At 35.4% G+C, this 18,346-nt stretch overlaps 1 protein-coding gene across 5 annotated transcripts in view; it reads right to left on the reverse strand.

The window, feature by feature from the left end:
* Positions 1-4,171: 4,171 nt before the first annotated feature.
* Positions 4,172-18,346, reverse strand: part of LOC149807301 (armadillo repeat-containing protein 7-like) — a 41,045-nt gene continuing 26,870 nt past the window's right edge. For 2 of the 5 annotated variants that reach the window (XM_089965033.1, XM_089965004.1), the window contains 3 exons: positions 13,062-13,132; positions 12,232-12,323; positions 4,172-7,783 (listed from right to left, as the gene is read on the reverse strand). In XM_089965033.1, coding sequence (XP_089821159.1) covers positions 7,610-7,783; positions 12,232-12,323; positions 13,062-13,132 — 337 coding nt within the window. In that variant the 3' untranslated portion in view covers positions 4,172-7,609. The remainder of the gene's footprint in view (positions 7,784-12,231; positions 12,324-13,061; positions 13,133-18,346) is intronic. The other 3 variants (XR_016422301.1, XM_089965024.1, XM_089965015.1) reach the window with 3 other exon arrangements.

Raw genomic sequence — 18,346 nt, forward strand, 5'->3', positions numbered from 1 at the left:
AATTATACTGGCCAGGTGTGTATGGGGATGTAAAGAGATGTTGAATGTCGTGTGACAAGTGTCTTAGGTGTCCTAAGACCTCACATCGCCCAGTGTCACTAGGAACCACCCCTCTGATTGCTGAACCTTTCTCGAGGGTGGCGATGGACTTGATATGTTCAATAAAGCTTGGGTCAGAAAGTGGTAATCGTTTTGTGTTAACGATTGTTGATTACGCTACCCGATACCCGGATTCCGTTGCGTTGAAAAACATTGATTCAGTTACGGTGGCTGCGGTTTTGTTAGAAGTTTGTCCCAGAGTTGGTGTTTCTGAAGAGATACTAACTGACCAATGGAAGCAGTTTGTTAGCCAGGTAATGGAAGAAGTGAACCGGTTACTTTCCATTAGGCACCTGACTACTACTCCGTATGACCACGGTGCAATGGTCAAGTAGAGCGTTTCAGTGGGACGCTGAAGCAAGCTCTGAAGAATTTGTGCGAAGGTCGATCCAAGGACTGGGATCGATACCTTCCCGCGATACTTTTCGCGTACCGCGATGTACCCCCAAGCTAGTCTAGGATTCTAACCTTTCGAACTAGATTTGTGAGGACAATGAAAGGAGCCATGGCTGTATTGAAACAGTTATGGATGCATGAAAAGGCATCCGAGGAAGTACGAACAACGTATCAGTATGTTGTTGATCTCCGTAACAAGCTGGAGGAAGTTTGCAATTTGGCCTAGAAGAATATATGTGACTCACGGAGACGTCAAGCCAAGTATTACAACAAGAAGGTGAAGGAACGGAAGTTTGAACTGGGTGAAAAAGTGCTGTTGTTGCTGCCGTTGGAGCACAAAACACTCCAAGTATCCTGGAGAGGACCGTTCGTTCGTACGGAAAAGAAGGGTGGACAGAACTACCGTATCCAGGTAGGAGATAAAGAGAAGTTGTATCACGTTAACCTTAAACGCTATCGTGAAAGAGAGACACGCACTGAGTTCGCAGTTGCTACAGTTGTGACTGAAGAACCCGACGACAACGGATGAGTGGCTGAAGTACTTCCTAGTTGTCCTTTGACGAGGGATGAAACCTACGTCAACTTTGTCCTTGGCGTAACGTTAAAGTCAGAAAACATGAGGAGGTGGATGATAGTCCACGACTACTCAAATATCTGGACAGATAGACCAGACATGACGGATTTGGAAGAGTTAAGTTTGAAGCTGCTGCATGAAACGCCTGTGAAACTAAAACCCTATCCACTACCTCATGCGAAGTTAGAAACTGTACGGGACGAAATTAGAACTATGCTTGACTTAGGGGTCATTGAACCAGCCGAATCTGCATATAATTCACCGGATGTTTTGGTCCAGAAGAAGGACGGTGATCACCGCTTTTGAAATTTGGAAATTAAACAGGATCATATAATTTCAGGTCGAAATGTTACCAGATCCTGACTCCATAATTGCCAGCGTAACCAACGCCAAATATTTTTTTTTCTAAAATAGACTTATCCATGGGATATCGGCAAAAAACTTGCCTTTGCAACACCAGATGGGACATATCAATGGGTAGTCATGCCGTTCGAGGTCCAGAATACACCAAGCATTTTCACCCGAATGATGAGGAAACTGCTAGAACCTTTAAGAGGGACAAGAGTTTCAAATTTCATGGACGATTTGTTATTGGCGACACATACTTTGGAAGAACAAGTGGTCTTACTGAGATAAGTTCTGCAACGACTTAGACCGACAGGGCTCACTGCCCGACCATCTAAGTGTCACATAGGATTTCGGAGGCTGACTTATCTAGGACACACACTCAGTGAAGACACATTAACCTCAGAAAGTGCTAAAGTCGATCAACTTCGGAACACCGCACGTCCAACTACGAAGACAGAAGTGAGATCGTTTTTAGGACTTGCAAGTTATTATCGTAAGTATGTCGCTAATTTCAGCGCTATTGCTAGTCCGTTGACTGAGTTGACAAGGAAGAAGGCTCCGACGAAGGTTATTTGGAAAGACGCTTGTAAGAGACCATTTCAGACGTTGAAGGATAGGTTGACGTCAGACGCTGTAGTGAGACTACCGAACGTGACAAAGGACTTTGTCTTACGTACCGACACTTTTGATAGGCGTCTTGGTGCAGTTTTACTTCAGGAGCATGATGGAAACTTATTCCCGGTTGCTTATGGTAGCAGGAAGTTGTCGCCAGCAGAGCGTAATTATGCTGTTACCGAAAGAGAATGCCTAGCGATTATCTTTGAGATCTCCAAGTTCTAGCGCTATATGTATGGGCGAAAGTTTATTCTGGAAACTGATCACCAATTGGCCCAATGAACGTTTAACGAGATGGTCATTATTTTTCCAGCAATATCAAGTTCACTTGCGTTACATAAAGGGAAGCACCAATGTAGGAGCAAACTGTCTACGTAGACTAATTGATTCTGAGGTGAAAGGGTCACTTCAGGACATGTAAAATATAACTTGAAATGGAACTTCAAAAGCCGGAGAGCAAAATCCCCGATTTTACTCTTAAAGATGGGCTATGTAAACTTTCGAATTTGAATTGTATTGAACCTTAAAGTTGAATGCATTGAGCATTAAAATTTTATCACATTTAAACCAGATATGTCTTTGTGAGAGGTCACTTCGACCTTTCTTTTTTCTCCCCATGTCAGTGTTAACACTTGAAAGTCTAGAATGTATGATTCAGTGAGATTAACCAACGCATTGCTACGCTGTCCCGAAAAAGTAAACATTTGAGCTACCAACCATAACCGCTTGATAGGAACCCATGACAGTTTTCAAAGGGAAATTGATATGCCCGTACTTCACAGATTCTGTGCTGTCTGAAATCTGACGAAAGAAATGATTATCTTGGGATAATTTAGGAACCGCTGCTTACGATTGGGCAGAGTAAATTAAGATGTACACATTGAAAATAATGTGAATTTAAAGTGACGACCTTAGTCGAAATTCTTTCCATTTTAAATTTCCTGGAAAAGGACTGGTGGATCCGAGGACGCCTAAAAAGAATAGTGCTGTTCTCGTTAATCAAGAAAAGGGGACCGGGTGGCTGTCTTGTGAGAAAAGATAGGATTTAGTTCTAGAACGCACAATTTATACAAGAGAACAGCATCAAAAAACAGCTTTCTGGGGAGAAACAGGACAGTCCGAAGACGGAAATCCGAAAGAAAGAATTGACGAGGTCCGAATGAAGGACTAGGAAGTCCAGAAAGAGGTAAGGTGTAGAGAATAGGAAGGCTCGATGAAACAGGAGGACGTTGATACACGGTCACGGGAGAAAGGTGATACAATCAGTCGTGGACATTACTCTCTTTTCATAATTTAGATTGAATTGGATTTGTCCCTATTAATTTATTTTTATTAAATTTGTTGTTTTTCTTGTCTAAGGGGGCTCGTATTGCATTATTTCTTCCCAATATTCTTGCTCATTTCTCTCTTGAATTTCCACTTCCACCGTTAGTTAATATCGAGGGAAGTCATCCTCTAGATAACGCCAGCCAAATCCAATTAACCACCTCTCTTACCAAGAGGGCGACGTTGTAGGTTTGCTTCGTTACATTGACTGTCTGATGCCAGCAGCTGAGCCATAATGAATACATTTTTATAAGTATTTTGAAGTTACTGTGCAGTCTTACGAATTATAAACAATGTGCCAACTCTAATATTCCACCTAGTTTAATCGTACATGACAACTGATTGGATTCAGGCTTCAAGGTCCATTCTACAAGAAAGAATTCATAGCGCCAATGGACGTATGCTAAAATTGTGTGTGTGATTTGATGTGTACGTGTGATTTGGATTTTTAACATAACTTTAACAATTTTGCAGTCATATCGCTATGATGTCTGCAGTGTGCCAGTTTATAGTGATGTCTAGCATTGGGGCATCATGCCACAAACATGTAGCGTCATGTCCCACCCTAGACCAACAAGTTGTTCTCTACCTTTTTTCGTTTTGTTTGACAGGAAATTCTGAACAATACTGTGTCACTTGCTTTACTAGGACAGTACACAGTGTAGACAGTTTAGTAAGAAAAGTAGACCCTACAATCATATTACCTTGTATGGCTGTTAACATAAGTGATAAAGGTGAATGTACACATTGCAAGATGCAATGGTGTCTACTCTGCAAAGGAACAGTTATTAATGATGAATGTACATAACCAGATTATACTTGAAAAGTTTATTTTTCTTAAGCGTAATCCATGGTTTAGCTGCTAACAATAATAATGAAAATTTCTACAAATCTATTTGAAAAGTAGACCTGCCTCCCCTGGTGTATCTATGCAGATATAATAAATCAATCTCTGACTTATGGACAATTTATTTTAATCAAATTATTCATTTCTATTTAGATCATTTTAATTTAAAACTGCTGTTTTGCACAATTCTGCCAATACCCCCCTCTCTACTTCATGCATGTGTAGGAAGCTGAAAAGGGACATGATATCAATGGTAAAAGTTAGCTTTCTTTACATTGTGTATGGCAGGAACACTATATTTTTTTAAGGTAAACTTTCTTGCTGGAAGCTGAGAAATAGTCCAACAAGGAAATACATTTTACTTTAAGAAAATAATAAGAAAAATATTGCTAAACAAAGAGGATGCAAGTGAAATATTGCATTGAAGAAAACTCCCATTGATGAATATTGTCTCGCCTGCTTCACCAATATAGTACAAACTCCATAAGCTTGGCAAAGCCATTTTAGCAAGAAAGCAGGTTAGACATGCAACAATGTCTAGGAAACTAAGCCACAAGCGATAAAGGCTGTCTGGCATGCTTTTGCCAAAGCAATTATGATCCATTAACGTATCTACCTACAATGTTTGAAAACACTATTCTGCCTAAGTGTCGAATACAACTGACAAGTTGAATTCATCTGATGCTTGACATTATAGATCTAATTAAATATATTACCTCTAGAATTTTCATGATATCAGATAAACAGATATAAGATCACATCATTATTATGTGTCGCTGTCGCTTATAATGGAACTCATTCAAGGTCTTGATGATCAGTGTTTGCATACCAAATCTGGTCAAAATCGGATCAAACATATGGCCAATCAGATGCAAGATCACCTCATTAACATGCTTGGATGTCACTCCTAATCAAACTCAGATAAGGTTGTGATGATACAGTAAACTCCAAATTTACATGTATTCCAGCGTCTCACTTATGCAAATTGATATTAACACAAAAGAGGCAAAATATAGACCTAGACATGCATCATTTGTGTATACATATGAATGCACAGCATGGACTTCCAAGCAGGAACTGCCACTTTTTATGTGTTCAACTAGGATGAATATTCAGCTCCCCATTTTATCTTTGAAACTTAATAAATAATGCATTTATTGACAAAGGTTTTATTTTGGTGCTTTTGGTTGTTGTAAATGTGAGATTAAAGGAATGCAACCAGTAACTTTTATAATATTTCCTATTGGAAATTTCATCTTGAGTCAATCAAATTCGACACCTGTGAGGTATCTCAGGGAAAAGATTACTTATATGGGTTTACTGTATAGGTTTACATACCAAATCTGCTAAAAATCTGATCAGACATGAAGCCTCTAAGCAAGTGTTGACAATAGACAATGAATGGCAGACTGATGTACAATGAATGGCCAGGTGAACTCGAACGTCTTGCATTTGTTCTTGTCTATTATAAAAGAAAACATAAAGCTGGAGCTGATATGATGAGAAAAACAGTATTGAAAATTCCATTGATTATATATACAATCAAACCTGTCTACAGCAGCCACCCACAAGAAAAGTGGCCTTTGTAGATGGATGACCTCTTAAGCCAGGTTCAGCTCTCAAACTTGGTTCATAATAAATTCATGTACTATGAACTGAATAGCATTAGCGTTATTATTAGTAGTATTATTATCATTATTGTTATTTCATATGTTTGCGTTTGTCAGTAAATGACTTTTCTACAAAACCAATCTGATAAATACACCCTCATCAAATCAAGAAAACTTCAACTGTGTACATGCACTCATTCATACATCTAGCTCTCTCTTACACACGTAAACACTTTTATCTCATAATCAGCAGAAAATGCCTCCTAAATAGAATTACTGATTTACTGACAGCTTACCTGTAATTGTGAAACAGACAACTGACTTTTTATTAGAGTTGCAGGCATAATTAGGCATAATAATAGATGCTCACACTTTAAACAATTAATGGATTAAGCAGTTGCTCAAACTCACCAAGATCAAAAGACATTTGACTTTTGTTTGTGACCATTGATGATTAGATAATATAAAGGGCTGCTGTTAGGAGCACCTAAATCTAATGGGATATCACTAGTGCAGTGTACCTCTACGTGGAGATTATTTGTTTTTCGTCAGAGTAAGCTTTGATATAACATCCTGGAAACATGTCAAGCATTATGGAAAGTACAATCAAAATATGAAACACTTAAAATATTGATTCATTTAATATCCTTCTATACATACCATGCCTTGCCATACCATATACCGTGCCTTGCTCATCAAACAAGAGAAGTTTAATTTACATACTTGGAGCAATCACTGCTGATATGCTCCACTGACCACAGAAGGCAGACTGAAACCACTGCTTAGTTAAGAAACACCTGGACAATGACCACAGAAGACAGGTGTCCACTGATTACATGACATTTACATAGGAACTTTGATGGGGGGAAATTATAATGGCCATATATATATATACCCATACAAATTAGTAATGGTGCAGTTGCAAAACAGTTATCAATTGTTTTTCAAGATAATCAAACTCATTGTGATGGGAAGAAACAATTCCCATATACAAAACAAACACTCAACACAAATGACATAATAAAGCTTTTAAATTAGCAATCTACATGTATGAATGGTGCTGGAAATCAACAGAAAAGAGTTGAAAAAGTGAGATGAAAACATATGAAACAAATAATGCAACTTTTGTTTGTGTGTGCGTGTGTGTGTGTGTGAGTGTGAGTGTGAACTGATCACTAAACGTTTTGCTAAATCAAGTTACTTTTCTAGTTGGATGGTCTGAGCCACATTTCTTTTTCTGTTGTTTCAAATCTAACTTCTACTGCATGGTACTGTATCCTATTTGTTCCAATAAGTGAAACACAAGGGCGGTATAATCATCAGTTTGCACCATGAAATTTAAGATTTCAGTTTCCACTGATGATAAATTTTGTAGTTTGCCTATATTTTGCAAGTACTCTTAAGCATTCAGGATATATATTTACAAAACATTTAACAATCCATTAGGGTAGCCCTTTTCCAAACCTTTAACAAGCCATTAAGGTAGCCCTATTCCAAACATTTAACAAGCCATTAGGGTAGCCCTATTCCAAACATTTAACAAGCCATTAGGGTAGCCCTATTCCAAAGATGAGAAGATACCACCAGGTTTATTTTGACTGTTGCACCATTCTTTGAAAAACGTACATATATATCTACTGACTCAGGCAGAGGTAGTCACACCAGTGAAATAAGAGACAGCTCGTGGAATACACATGTATGGTACAATAACCCTGTGCTGGACTAGACTGGATGCACAACAGCCTGTTTTCCTTATTCTACATTTTTAGTTTCATTCATGAAAAAGTCTGGGCTTCAGTAGCCTGCTTGTGTTTCAGTAGACTGCTTGTGTGTTTCAGTAGCCTGCTTGTGTGTTTCAGTAGCCTGCTTGTGTGTTTCAGTAGACTGATTCTTCTCTAGGGCTGAGCTTTTAATTAACTCCTGCTGGACTCTCCTTGCCTCTTGGATCTGTTCTTCTGAGCAGTAATCCTACATTACAATGAAAATGAACAAATATAGATAATACCACATATTTTAGAACAAACTGTCAGACATGCATAAAAATGTTTATTAAATTTCATGATCAAAACTCATTATAATCAACTGGGACATAATAAAACATAACCTTCTAGCATAAAGTTCATTCAAGTATGCAAAAAGAAGAATGTAGCCACCGTTGCAAGAACTTAGAACAAGAGACCTAAGTGACCACGAGACTGCTCCCAAAGCTGAGGTAAATGTAAAAGCAGTTGCCAGGTGTTCTATGTCCAGACATCTCAATGCCAGTGTGATCCCCATCAAATCTGATGATGATTGTTCATTTATTTACTTCAGAAGTCATTTTTAACAGGGATCTAAAAACACCTTTTTTGTAGCAGATGACAAATTTGCCATTTCTTTTAGGGTTTTGCTAAACAGTGAAAAATCTGGCAGAAAGAATTCTCATAATGCATTGTCTTAATTTTACTAATAACAAAAAAACCTAGCTCCTTATGAGGATAAAGATTAAAGACTACTGATGATATGGTAACACCTTGAATTTTCTAGTAATTCACAGTGATGATGAAGATAAGCAAAGATATAAAAAAGTATTGTTTGAAGAGCATTAACTATGATGTAGATCAGTTGAATGTGTACATGTTTTATTGTCATTTCCACCCAAAATTAACTGCAGACAATGTGCACCAGTGTATATTGGTATGTATATTTAATTTGTATTTGCTAGTTTTTTCTTCATTATTATAGGTTGTCTAGAAATGTATTTTGGACTTGACCTTGTTCAAAATCAAGTTGATGTTTTTTTGCAAACAAATAATACATAGTTAATACTTCTCTAAGTGTGGGTTTAGGATACTGGAATTTCCCCATGAAGAACCTGTTGTACTTGATGTTTCCTGTGCTCTCTATTACAATTTTATGAACAGATTTTATCTGTTTTCAATGGAGCATTTTCTAGAAATGAACTCTTGACCTACATCCTGGCTCTATTTTTGTGTCATAGTTTTTTAAATAATTTTGTTTTGCTTGAAATATAAATCTGAAAGGCTTTCCATTTCATACTAAATTGCTCTCTGTCAAACCTGGTTTAAACACAAAAAGTGTTTTTTGAAAATATTTATCTTTTTGTCAGTGCTGCCCATTGTTGATAATACAGCAACATTATTTACACATTTAGAGAGCTCTAGCTGCTACAAAACTTTTATTTTCAGTATCCTTGGGGGATGGGGAATACATGTTTTTCTGTACAGGTTGGCTCTGAACATATTTGTCTTTTTCTGTACAAATTTTACTAGAAGCTTTGGTGATACCCCCAAAAGAAACCAAAAATAAGTGGCATTATCATCTCTGAAGAGAGATCTGGAATATCCTTTAGTACGAAAAATACAAATGTAAAATGAATTCAAGTGACAACTTGAAACATGTGCTGCTGCATTTGATCTTAATTAGTCAGGCACTTTATGAGAAGAAGACAACACACCTTTTATACTTATTAAACGCAGCTCTACCTGGACCTGGTATAATATTATTTGGCCCAGTAAGAATGGTACTGCTGTCATATTGATGTCTCTCAATTGTCGGTGACATTTTTTGAGTTGCGTTTGAGTAAAAGTGGTGTAAAACAACCATATTTGAATGCAGTTTGGCATCATAATTATACAATGGAAAGACCTTGATGACAGGATGCTAATGAAATGGAATTAAGTATTGTTGCACAGGTTTTTTAAAGACAAGTCATTTATAGGCATTTCTGTCTGTAACATATACAACCATATATGATTGCAATAACATATACAACCATATATGATTGAAATAACATCTACAACCATATATGATTGCAATAACACATACAACCATATATGATTGAAATAACATCTACAACCATATATGATTGGAATAACATATACAACCATATGTGATTGTAATAATATATACAACCATATATGATTGCAATAACATATACGACCATATGTGATTGAAATAACATATACAACCATATGTGATTGTAATAACATATACAACCATATATGATTGAAATAACATATACAACCATATCTGATTGAAATAACATATACAACCATATATGATTGAAATAACATATACAACCATATCTGATTGAAATAACATATACAACCATATCTGATTGAAATAACATATACAACCATATCTGATTGAAATAACGCATACAACCTAATCTGATTGAAATAACATTTGCAAGCATATATGATTGTGAATAACATCTTATTAAGAAATTATGAGTGACAATGCAAAAATGCTCCCTAAATTAACTGTATAAAATTGGTGCAGAGATTATGAAAAGCAGAAAATAGCAAACATTGATAGATATGACAGATGCCAGACAAAACATAATGAAGAACAGACAACAGGCATAAGGCCATATGATTCATTTACTACATCTTACGAACAGACCTTAAAGTCAATACTCACACTAACAGGCCTTATAGTCAATACTCACACTAACAGGCCTTAAAGTCAATACTCACACTAACAGGCCTTATAGTCAATACTCACACTAACAGGCCTTAAAGTCAATACTCACACTAACATGCCTTATAGTCAATACTCACACTTACAGGCCTTAAAGTCAATACTCACACTAAAGAGTGCCAGCCCCTACTGGTGTGAAACTGGAAGACCAGATTCAAGAATTCTTTAGTATGAACATATAAAAGGAATATTGGAAAGTTTTTCCAAGAATTTATTTGAACTGTTATTGATTTAAACTGGTTTTGGGTTGAAATGTGCTTCCTGTAGTAACATTTCCCATCATGGGACATGCTAATTGTGAATAACATATTATATTTAGAGATTATTGGTGACAGTGCAAAAATGCTGTCCCAAATAATTGGATAAAATCTGTGCAGAAATTATGAGAAGCAGAAAATAGCATTGATAGATATGGTAGGATTGCCAAGGCATGATATTCATCCAGTACTGATGCCTTGTGTTTTCCATTTAAAATGTTGATGATAGTTCTTTTCATTAAAGTATAATCATTATCAGTTGCTTTCAGTTTAACTTTTTTCCCTTGAATTTTCTTTCTGATGCTAAGCCAACATGATTATTTACAGGTCTGTATTCAACAGCACTTTGGAATGCTTTCACAAATAAATTATAATCAGACACTACAAGCATTTATGCGATGTGAATATACCAGTGACCAAAAGTTGCAGCATGACTACATGAAATTATATCTGACATAAGTGATCATAATGGTCTAATATGAGATTACAATTAGGAACAATTCCTTGACAATTGTACTGTTTGGCATCTTTAAAACTCAATCTGAAAATCAACATTTTTATATTTGATTTAAAATCCAAGGACTAATGAGACATTTGAAGCTAAGTGAGAGTCTGAGTGTGATAATCTTTATAATCTTTGACCTAATTATTTAAATGAATTCCATCATGTCATGGAAATGAACTAATTATTTAAATGAACTTCATCATGTCATGGAAATGAACTAACTATTTAAATGAACTTCATCATGTCATGGAAATGAACCTAATTATTTAAACGAACTTTATCATGTCATGAAAATGACCCTAATTATTTAAATGAACTTTATCATGTCATGGAAAAGAACCTAATTATTTAAATGAATTCCATCATGTCATGGAAATGAACTAATTATTTAAATGAACTTCATCATGTCATGGAAATGAACCTAATTATTTAAACGAACTTTATCATGTCATGAAAATGACCCTAATTATTTAAATGAACTTTATCATGTCATGGAAAAGAACCTAATTATTTAAATGAATTCCATCATGTCATGGAAATGAACTAATTATTTAAATGAATTCCATCATGTCATGGAAATGAACTAATTATTTAAATGAACTTCATCATGTCATGGAAATGAACCTAATTATTTAAATGAATTCCATCATGTCATGGAAATGAACTAATTATTTAAATGAACTTCATCATGTCATGGAAATGAACCTAATTATTTAAACGAACTTTATCATGTCATGAAAATGACCCTAATTATTTAAATGAACTTTATCATGTCATGGAAAAGAACCTAATTATTTAAATGAAATCCATCAACTTTTTTAAATGAACCTAATTATTTAAATGAAGTTCGTTTAGAAAAAATAAACATGTCTGTCTTCAAACAAGAGTCATCTAGATATAACATGTCTCCCTGGCCCTCCACTTATTTAAACATTCCTTTTGCAGTATGATCCAGCACTCACAATCCACATACTACCTATGCTATACTTTTTTTTTTTTTTTCTTTTTTCCAAGGTAACATAAAAAGCTAGAACACAAAACATTCTAAGTATCAAAAGGCACCTCTATGGAACTTTCAAGACATGTAAATAAAGACTGGTCAAAACATTTTGTACCATTTAAAAATTATGGAAATATTATATTACTGTATGATTCCTATATTATCTTACCTCTAAGAATACCTGAGCTAAGTTACTGAGTTTCTTGTTCTTGGACTGTGAGAACCTTAACATACACTCCACAATTGGTAATGATGTGATTTCTGTCAGGAAAAATAAATTATATATATATATATATATATATATATATATATATATATATATATATATATATATATATATATATATATATATATATATATATATATATATATATATATCAGCATACCTTCCTCAGAATTTTGTGCCATTATTTGGTGTGTAATAAAAAAAATAGTATTTTATGCTGAAGTCATCATGGAAAGTACATAAAATCAATCAACAGATACAGAGGACTGAGCAACAAGCCTATGCTTATTTCAAGCTCTCTTCAATAGTGTAATATTTACTTTTATTATGTGGCTGATGTGATTAATGAAGCATAATATTGCAAACATAGAAACATGAGGATGAGGTATTAAAAGAAAACTGTACTTACAATATTGTAATAATGTCAGACAGTAACATATAAGCATTTACAGCAGAAACATGTCACTGTATACTTGCAAATCAACAAATGAAAAGAAAAAGAATAAACTATGGTCGGCCTGGTGTCAGGATAATGTGTCTGGGGGGACATCATGCTACATGCCTGTGGCACGATGCCCCAGTGCTAGACATAACAATAAACTGTCACACTGCCTACATCGTAGCGATATGACTGAAAAACTGTTAAAGCTACATTAAAAACCTAAATCACACACACACACCCATCACTTGCAATGCTACATATGGTTGGTAAAAGTCTCATAAAACTCACCGGTACTGAATTCAATATATGCATTGAATTTTCATCAACATACCTTGTTTAGAGGATGGAGTCATCAAGTACATTAGTGTCGTGGTAGCAGACAACACGGTTTCTTCATTCGGACTGTAAATAAAACAATTTCAAAAGTCTATCAGTAATTAAATACTTAATTCACAACTAAGACAATTTAAATTACCTATAGGAATCATGAACAATATGCAAAGGCAAATATACACATGCCTCTCCCTATGGTGAGATGAATTTATAGTCCAACAAGTGCAGTTGAAATACTTGATAGAAATCAACAAAATGAACATCTTCTAATAATGAACATAATACTTGATCTCACAGCCATCCTCTGAGTAGTGGCACTTTTCTGTCACATGCTGCATCCAGCTCCAGCAGTAAGTCAAAAAGGGCAACTACTCTTACAAGAATCAGTGATGTATCAATATGTGAAAAATGTTGACCAGGTTTCACAGTAGGCCATCAAAACAAATGCAAGACCAATTACACTTCCAAGATTCTGTCAACATCAAGATAAAACTGGCAGAATCTCTAATAAAAAGTGGGGAAGGACAACAATTTGTAAAAACAGTTTCTCTAGATAACCAAAATATGTATAAGGTTTCATAGTAATCTATATCAAATTATCAGATAAGTCACATTCACAATATTCTGTTTTTGAGAACATCCGACTCCAAGGCACAATGGGAAATAACTCCAACAAAAACACCTGTTAGTTGCATTCACAAAATTTTGTCACACACTGCATTCAGCTGCAAGACAAAAAGGGCAATAACTGTAATGAAAATTGTTGTTGTTGTTGTTGTTGTTGTTGTAGGGTTTAACGCCATTTTTCAGCACACGATAGGCTATACATGGCGGCCAGTATTAATGGTGGAGGAAGAGCCCAGAAAACCCCCTAGAAAGAACAAACGACCCTCGAGAAGCTACTGGCAAGCTTTCTCACATACCCACATTGGCCGATTCCGAGACTCGAACCTAGGCAGACAGAGGTGAGATGGCAGTGATCCATAACGGAGAGCGCTTTAGACCACTTGGCCACTTGGGGCCCCTAATGAAAATTGAGGAAACAAAGCAATTTAAAAAAATTTACAGCTTCAAGTCAGGAAGGTGAAAATGCCAAGAAAAATTGCAGGAACATAGTGATTTGTTTATATTCCAATGATGACCATAATAAGGTGGTATAATTTATTCACATGGCTCTCAATTTTCATGGCTGTTCAACTTCATGGTTTTGCATATTTGTACGTATTTAATTTCATAGATTAACCTCTTCAAACATCCAAAAAAGGACAATAAAAGAGAAAAACTACGTAAACAAGAAATGGTAGCTGCTTCAATGGTTCAAACAACACTATCACCTGTATGAACACAAACACCTGTCACTTCACTCCACATCAAAGGGCTCCTAAGCAGAAATCAACAATAGACTAATAGGTTACTGAAGTACATGTGTATGATCTCTTCCTTAAAATAATTTCCATAAAGATGCATCATTAGTACAGTCTGACGACCAGAAAGTTAAGACAGTGACGAAAGAGGTAAAATTCAACGTAAATCTCTGTCAGTTTGGATAACATTATCAATACATGTGTGAACCAAACACAGGAACAGCTGCAGCTTGCTAAATGCAGATAGTATGCAGTGTCAACAGCTGATGTGTGTGCTGAGTCCATCAAATTGCAAAGATGCTAACTAAATTGAAAAACAATGGAATTGCCTCATGTATAAACCAACTTCACCTACCAGACTTTACAGTAAGTAAAGACCACAAAGACAAATTAAAATCATATTTCCAAAGAATGTATTCTAAACGGGAAAAAGAAAGATGTCATTGGTAAAGATCAGTGTAGTGTATTAACAGACCAAAAACCTAATCAATTAATCCAACTGAATGGATAATTGAGGTTCATTTGAAAATGCTAAAAGACTGGACATAATTTTCCACAGCTTTGATTCAATAATTTTTCAGGATTATTTGCTTGACAATCATTTGTGTATAAAAAGACATTATAATTCTTTTTCTTAAAATTGGTAGAATAAAGCAAGCATGTAAAAGCTAATAATGTATTACCCAATTACAGAAATGATGTTAATTTACTAAACAGCTGTGTTGATCTCTAGGAATGCGACACAGTAAGAAAGGGAACAGGGCTAATTCATATATTTTTTTTTTTGTTGGGTCTTTAAATTCACACTTTCAGGTAACAATGAAATAAAAAAAATAGGTACCCCATTAAAATTAGTGATAATACAGTATATATCAAGTTTCATAGTATTAAATTAAAAACTGAGACTATACGAGTTCACAAAATTCCACTATACACTGAATTCAGTTTTAAGACTAAAAAAAAGGGCAATAAGTCCAACAACAAATGTGGAACTAATGTGATTTGTTGACATGCCCATCTTCAGGTGATGACCATAACATTCATATATTTCAAAATGTCAGACTAGTTGCATTCACAAGAATCTGTCATACACTGCATTCAGCTGCAATTCAAAAAGGGGCAGTAACTCTATAAAATTATGTATAATCTTAAGGTGATGACATTATTATTTACCAAATTCCATGGCAATCCAAACAAAAACAGGGTGACTGGATGTATTTACAAGATTGTGTGATTTTGGTTTGGTTTTATGAGTCAAACACCATGTTTTTAATCATATTAGACTAACTGTGGTGGTCAGTTTCTTTGGTGGATGAAGTTCCCAGGAGGACCCCAGGAAAAGCCACTGATCCAAGGGAAGCTACTGGCAAGCATTCTCACAAACCCATAATGTCTGATCCAAGATCTGAATGCACGAACACAGAGGTGAGATGTCAGGGATCTGTAAAGGCAAGCACCTTAGACCAATGTGTGATTGATGGATGGACAAACAAACAGATGGTTATGAGGAAAAGAAATGCTTAATTCAAGAATCAATTTTATTATTATATAAATGCACTGTTGTCAGTGACTGCCTGCACAATGAGACAAGCAACAATGATTTTCTAGCAAAAAATGTATTTTGACACTGCTATGAACAACTGTTTCACAAAACAATGAACATGTTATAAACACGATTGCTTTGGAATGTCTGCAAAGTGCAGATTCTTCTAAAACAACATTGCAAAAACATAAATACCATTGATCTTCATTTAGTCCATTTATGAGAGTGTCTGTGATATATAAAAAATGAACAGTCCAGTCTGGCTAACAGTTCCTAATATCTATAGGTGATGCAGGTTACTGTCATATGCTACCTAACATACACCGTTGTAAAGTAAATGCTACCTAACATACACCGTTGGAAAGTAAATGCTACCTAACATACACCGTTGTAAAGTAAATGCTACCTAACACACACCGTTGTAAAGTAAATGCTACCTAACATACACCGTTGTAAAGTAAATGCTACCTAACATACACCGTTGTAAAGTAAATGCTACCTAACACACACCGTTGGAAAGTAAATGCTACCTAACATACACCGTTGTAAAGTAAATGCTACCTAACACACACCGTTGTAAAGTAAATGCTACCTAACACACACCGTTGTAAAGTAAATGCTACCTAACACACACCGTTGTAAAGTAAATGCTACCTAACATACACCATTGTAAAGTAAATGCTACCTAACATACACCATTGTAAAGTAAATGCTACCTAACATACACCGTTGTAAAGTAAATGCTACCTAACATACACCGTTGTAAAGTAAATACTACCTAACATACACCGTTGTAAAGTAAATGCTACCTAACACACACCGTTGTAAAGTAAATGTTACCTAACATACACCGTTGTAAAGTAAATGCTACCTAACACACACCGTTGTAAAGTAAATGCTACATAACATACACTGTTGTAAAGTAAATGCTACCTAACATACACCGTTGTAAAGTAAATGCTACCTAACATACACCGTTGTAAAGTAAATGCTACCTAACATACACCGTTGGAAAGTAAATGCTACCTAACACACACCGTTGTAAAGTCAATGCTACCTAACATACACCGTTGTAAAGTCAATGCTACCTAACATACACCGTTGTAAAGTCAATGCTACCTAACATACACCGTTGTAAAGTCAATGCTACCTAACATACACCGTTGTAAAGTCAATGCTACCTAACACACACCGTTGTAAAGTCAATGCTACCTAACATACACTGTTGTAAAGTCAATGCTACCTAACATACACCGTTGGAAAGTAAATGCTACCTAACATACACCATTGTAAAGTAAATGCTACCTAACACACACCGTTGTAAAGTAAATGCTACCTAACATACACCGTTGTAAAATAAATGCTACCTAACATACACCATTGTAAAGTAAATGCTACCTAACATACACCATTGTAAAGTAAATGCTACCTAACACACACCGTTGTAAAGTAAATGCTACCTAACACACACCGTTGTAAAGTAAATGCTACCTAACACACACCGTTGTAAAGTAAATGCTACCTAACATACACCATTGTAAAGTAAATGCTACCTAACATACACCGTTGTAAAGTAAATGCTACCTAACATACACCATTGTAAAGTAAATGCTACCTAACACACACCGTTGTAAAGTAAATGCTACCTAACATACACCGTTGTAAAGTAAATGCTACCTAACATACACCGTTGTAAAGTAAATGCTACCTAACATACACTGTTGTAAAGTAAATGCTACCTAACACACACCGTTGTAAAGTAAATGCTACCTAACATACACCGTTGTAAAGTAAATGCTACCTAACATACACCGTTGTAAAGTCAATGCTACCTAACATACACCGTTGTAAAGTAAATGTCATTAACAATTATTTGCACAGCCGAAGTCCTGTAAGTCCCCATTATGATTAACCATTACTTCATTAATAGGAGCCATCACAGATATACATAGTTCTAAAGTTTGTGCTGTTTATTTATCTTTCATGAAAAACCACAATGCCACCCATAATGCCCTAATGAGAACTCTTTTGAAATGGCTTAACTGCAGTGGTTGAGGATGTTGTTTGTCTTTGAGTCGATCCATAATGCCAAGGGTTAATGAGATATTTGCCTTTGTCTTTAGTAACTGATTATAGTTTTCCAGATCTGATGGTTTTTTGGACATTACTTGACTAAAACCCACACCAAATCATCACCTGTTCACTGTTATGCAGGTTGTTAAACTTAGTTTATCCAGTTAATCTCAATATGTCATCAGTGAATGACGAGTTTTGGCTCTGTCTTTTAAAAAAATCTATTTTTGTTTCTGGATGAGTCAATTTGTTCTTGAATTTCATTCACTGGTACATATAAATTCCAATTTTACCTAAATCAAA

This window comes from Sinohyriopsis cumingii, chromosome 1 (assembly GCF_028554795.1).
Source record: "Sinohyriopsis cumingii isolate HCF-2022 chromosome 1, ASM2855479v2, whole genome shotgun sequence".
Classification (NCBI taxonomy): domain Eukaryota; kingdom Metazoa; phylum Mollusca; class Bivalvia; order Unionida; family Unionidae; genus Sinohyriopsis; species Sinohyriopsis cumingii.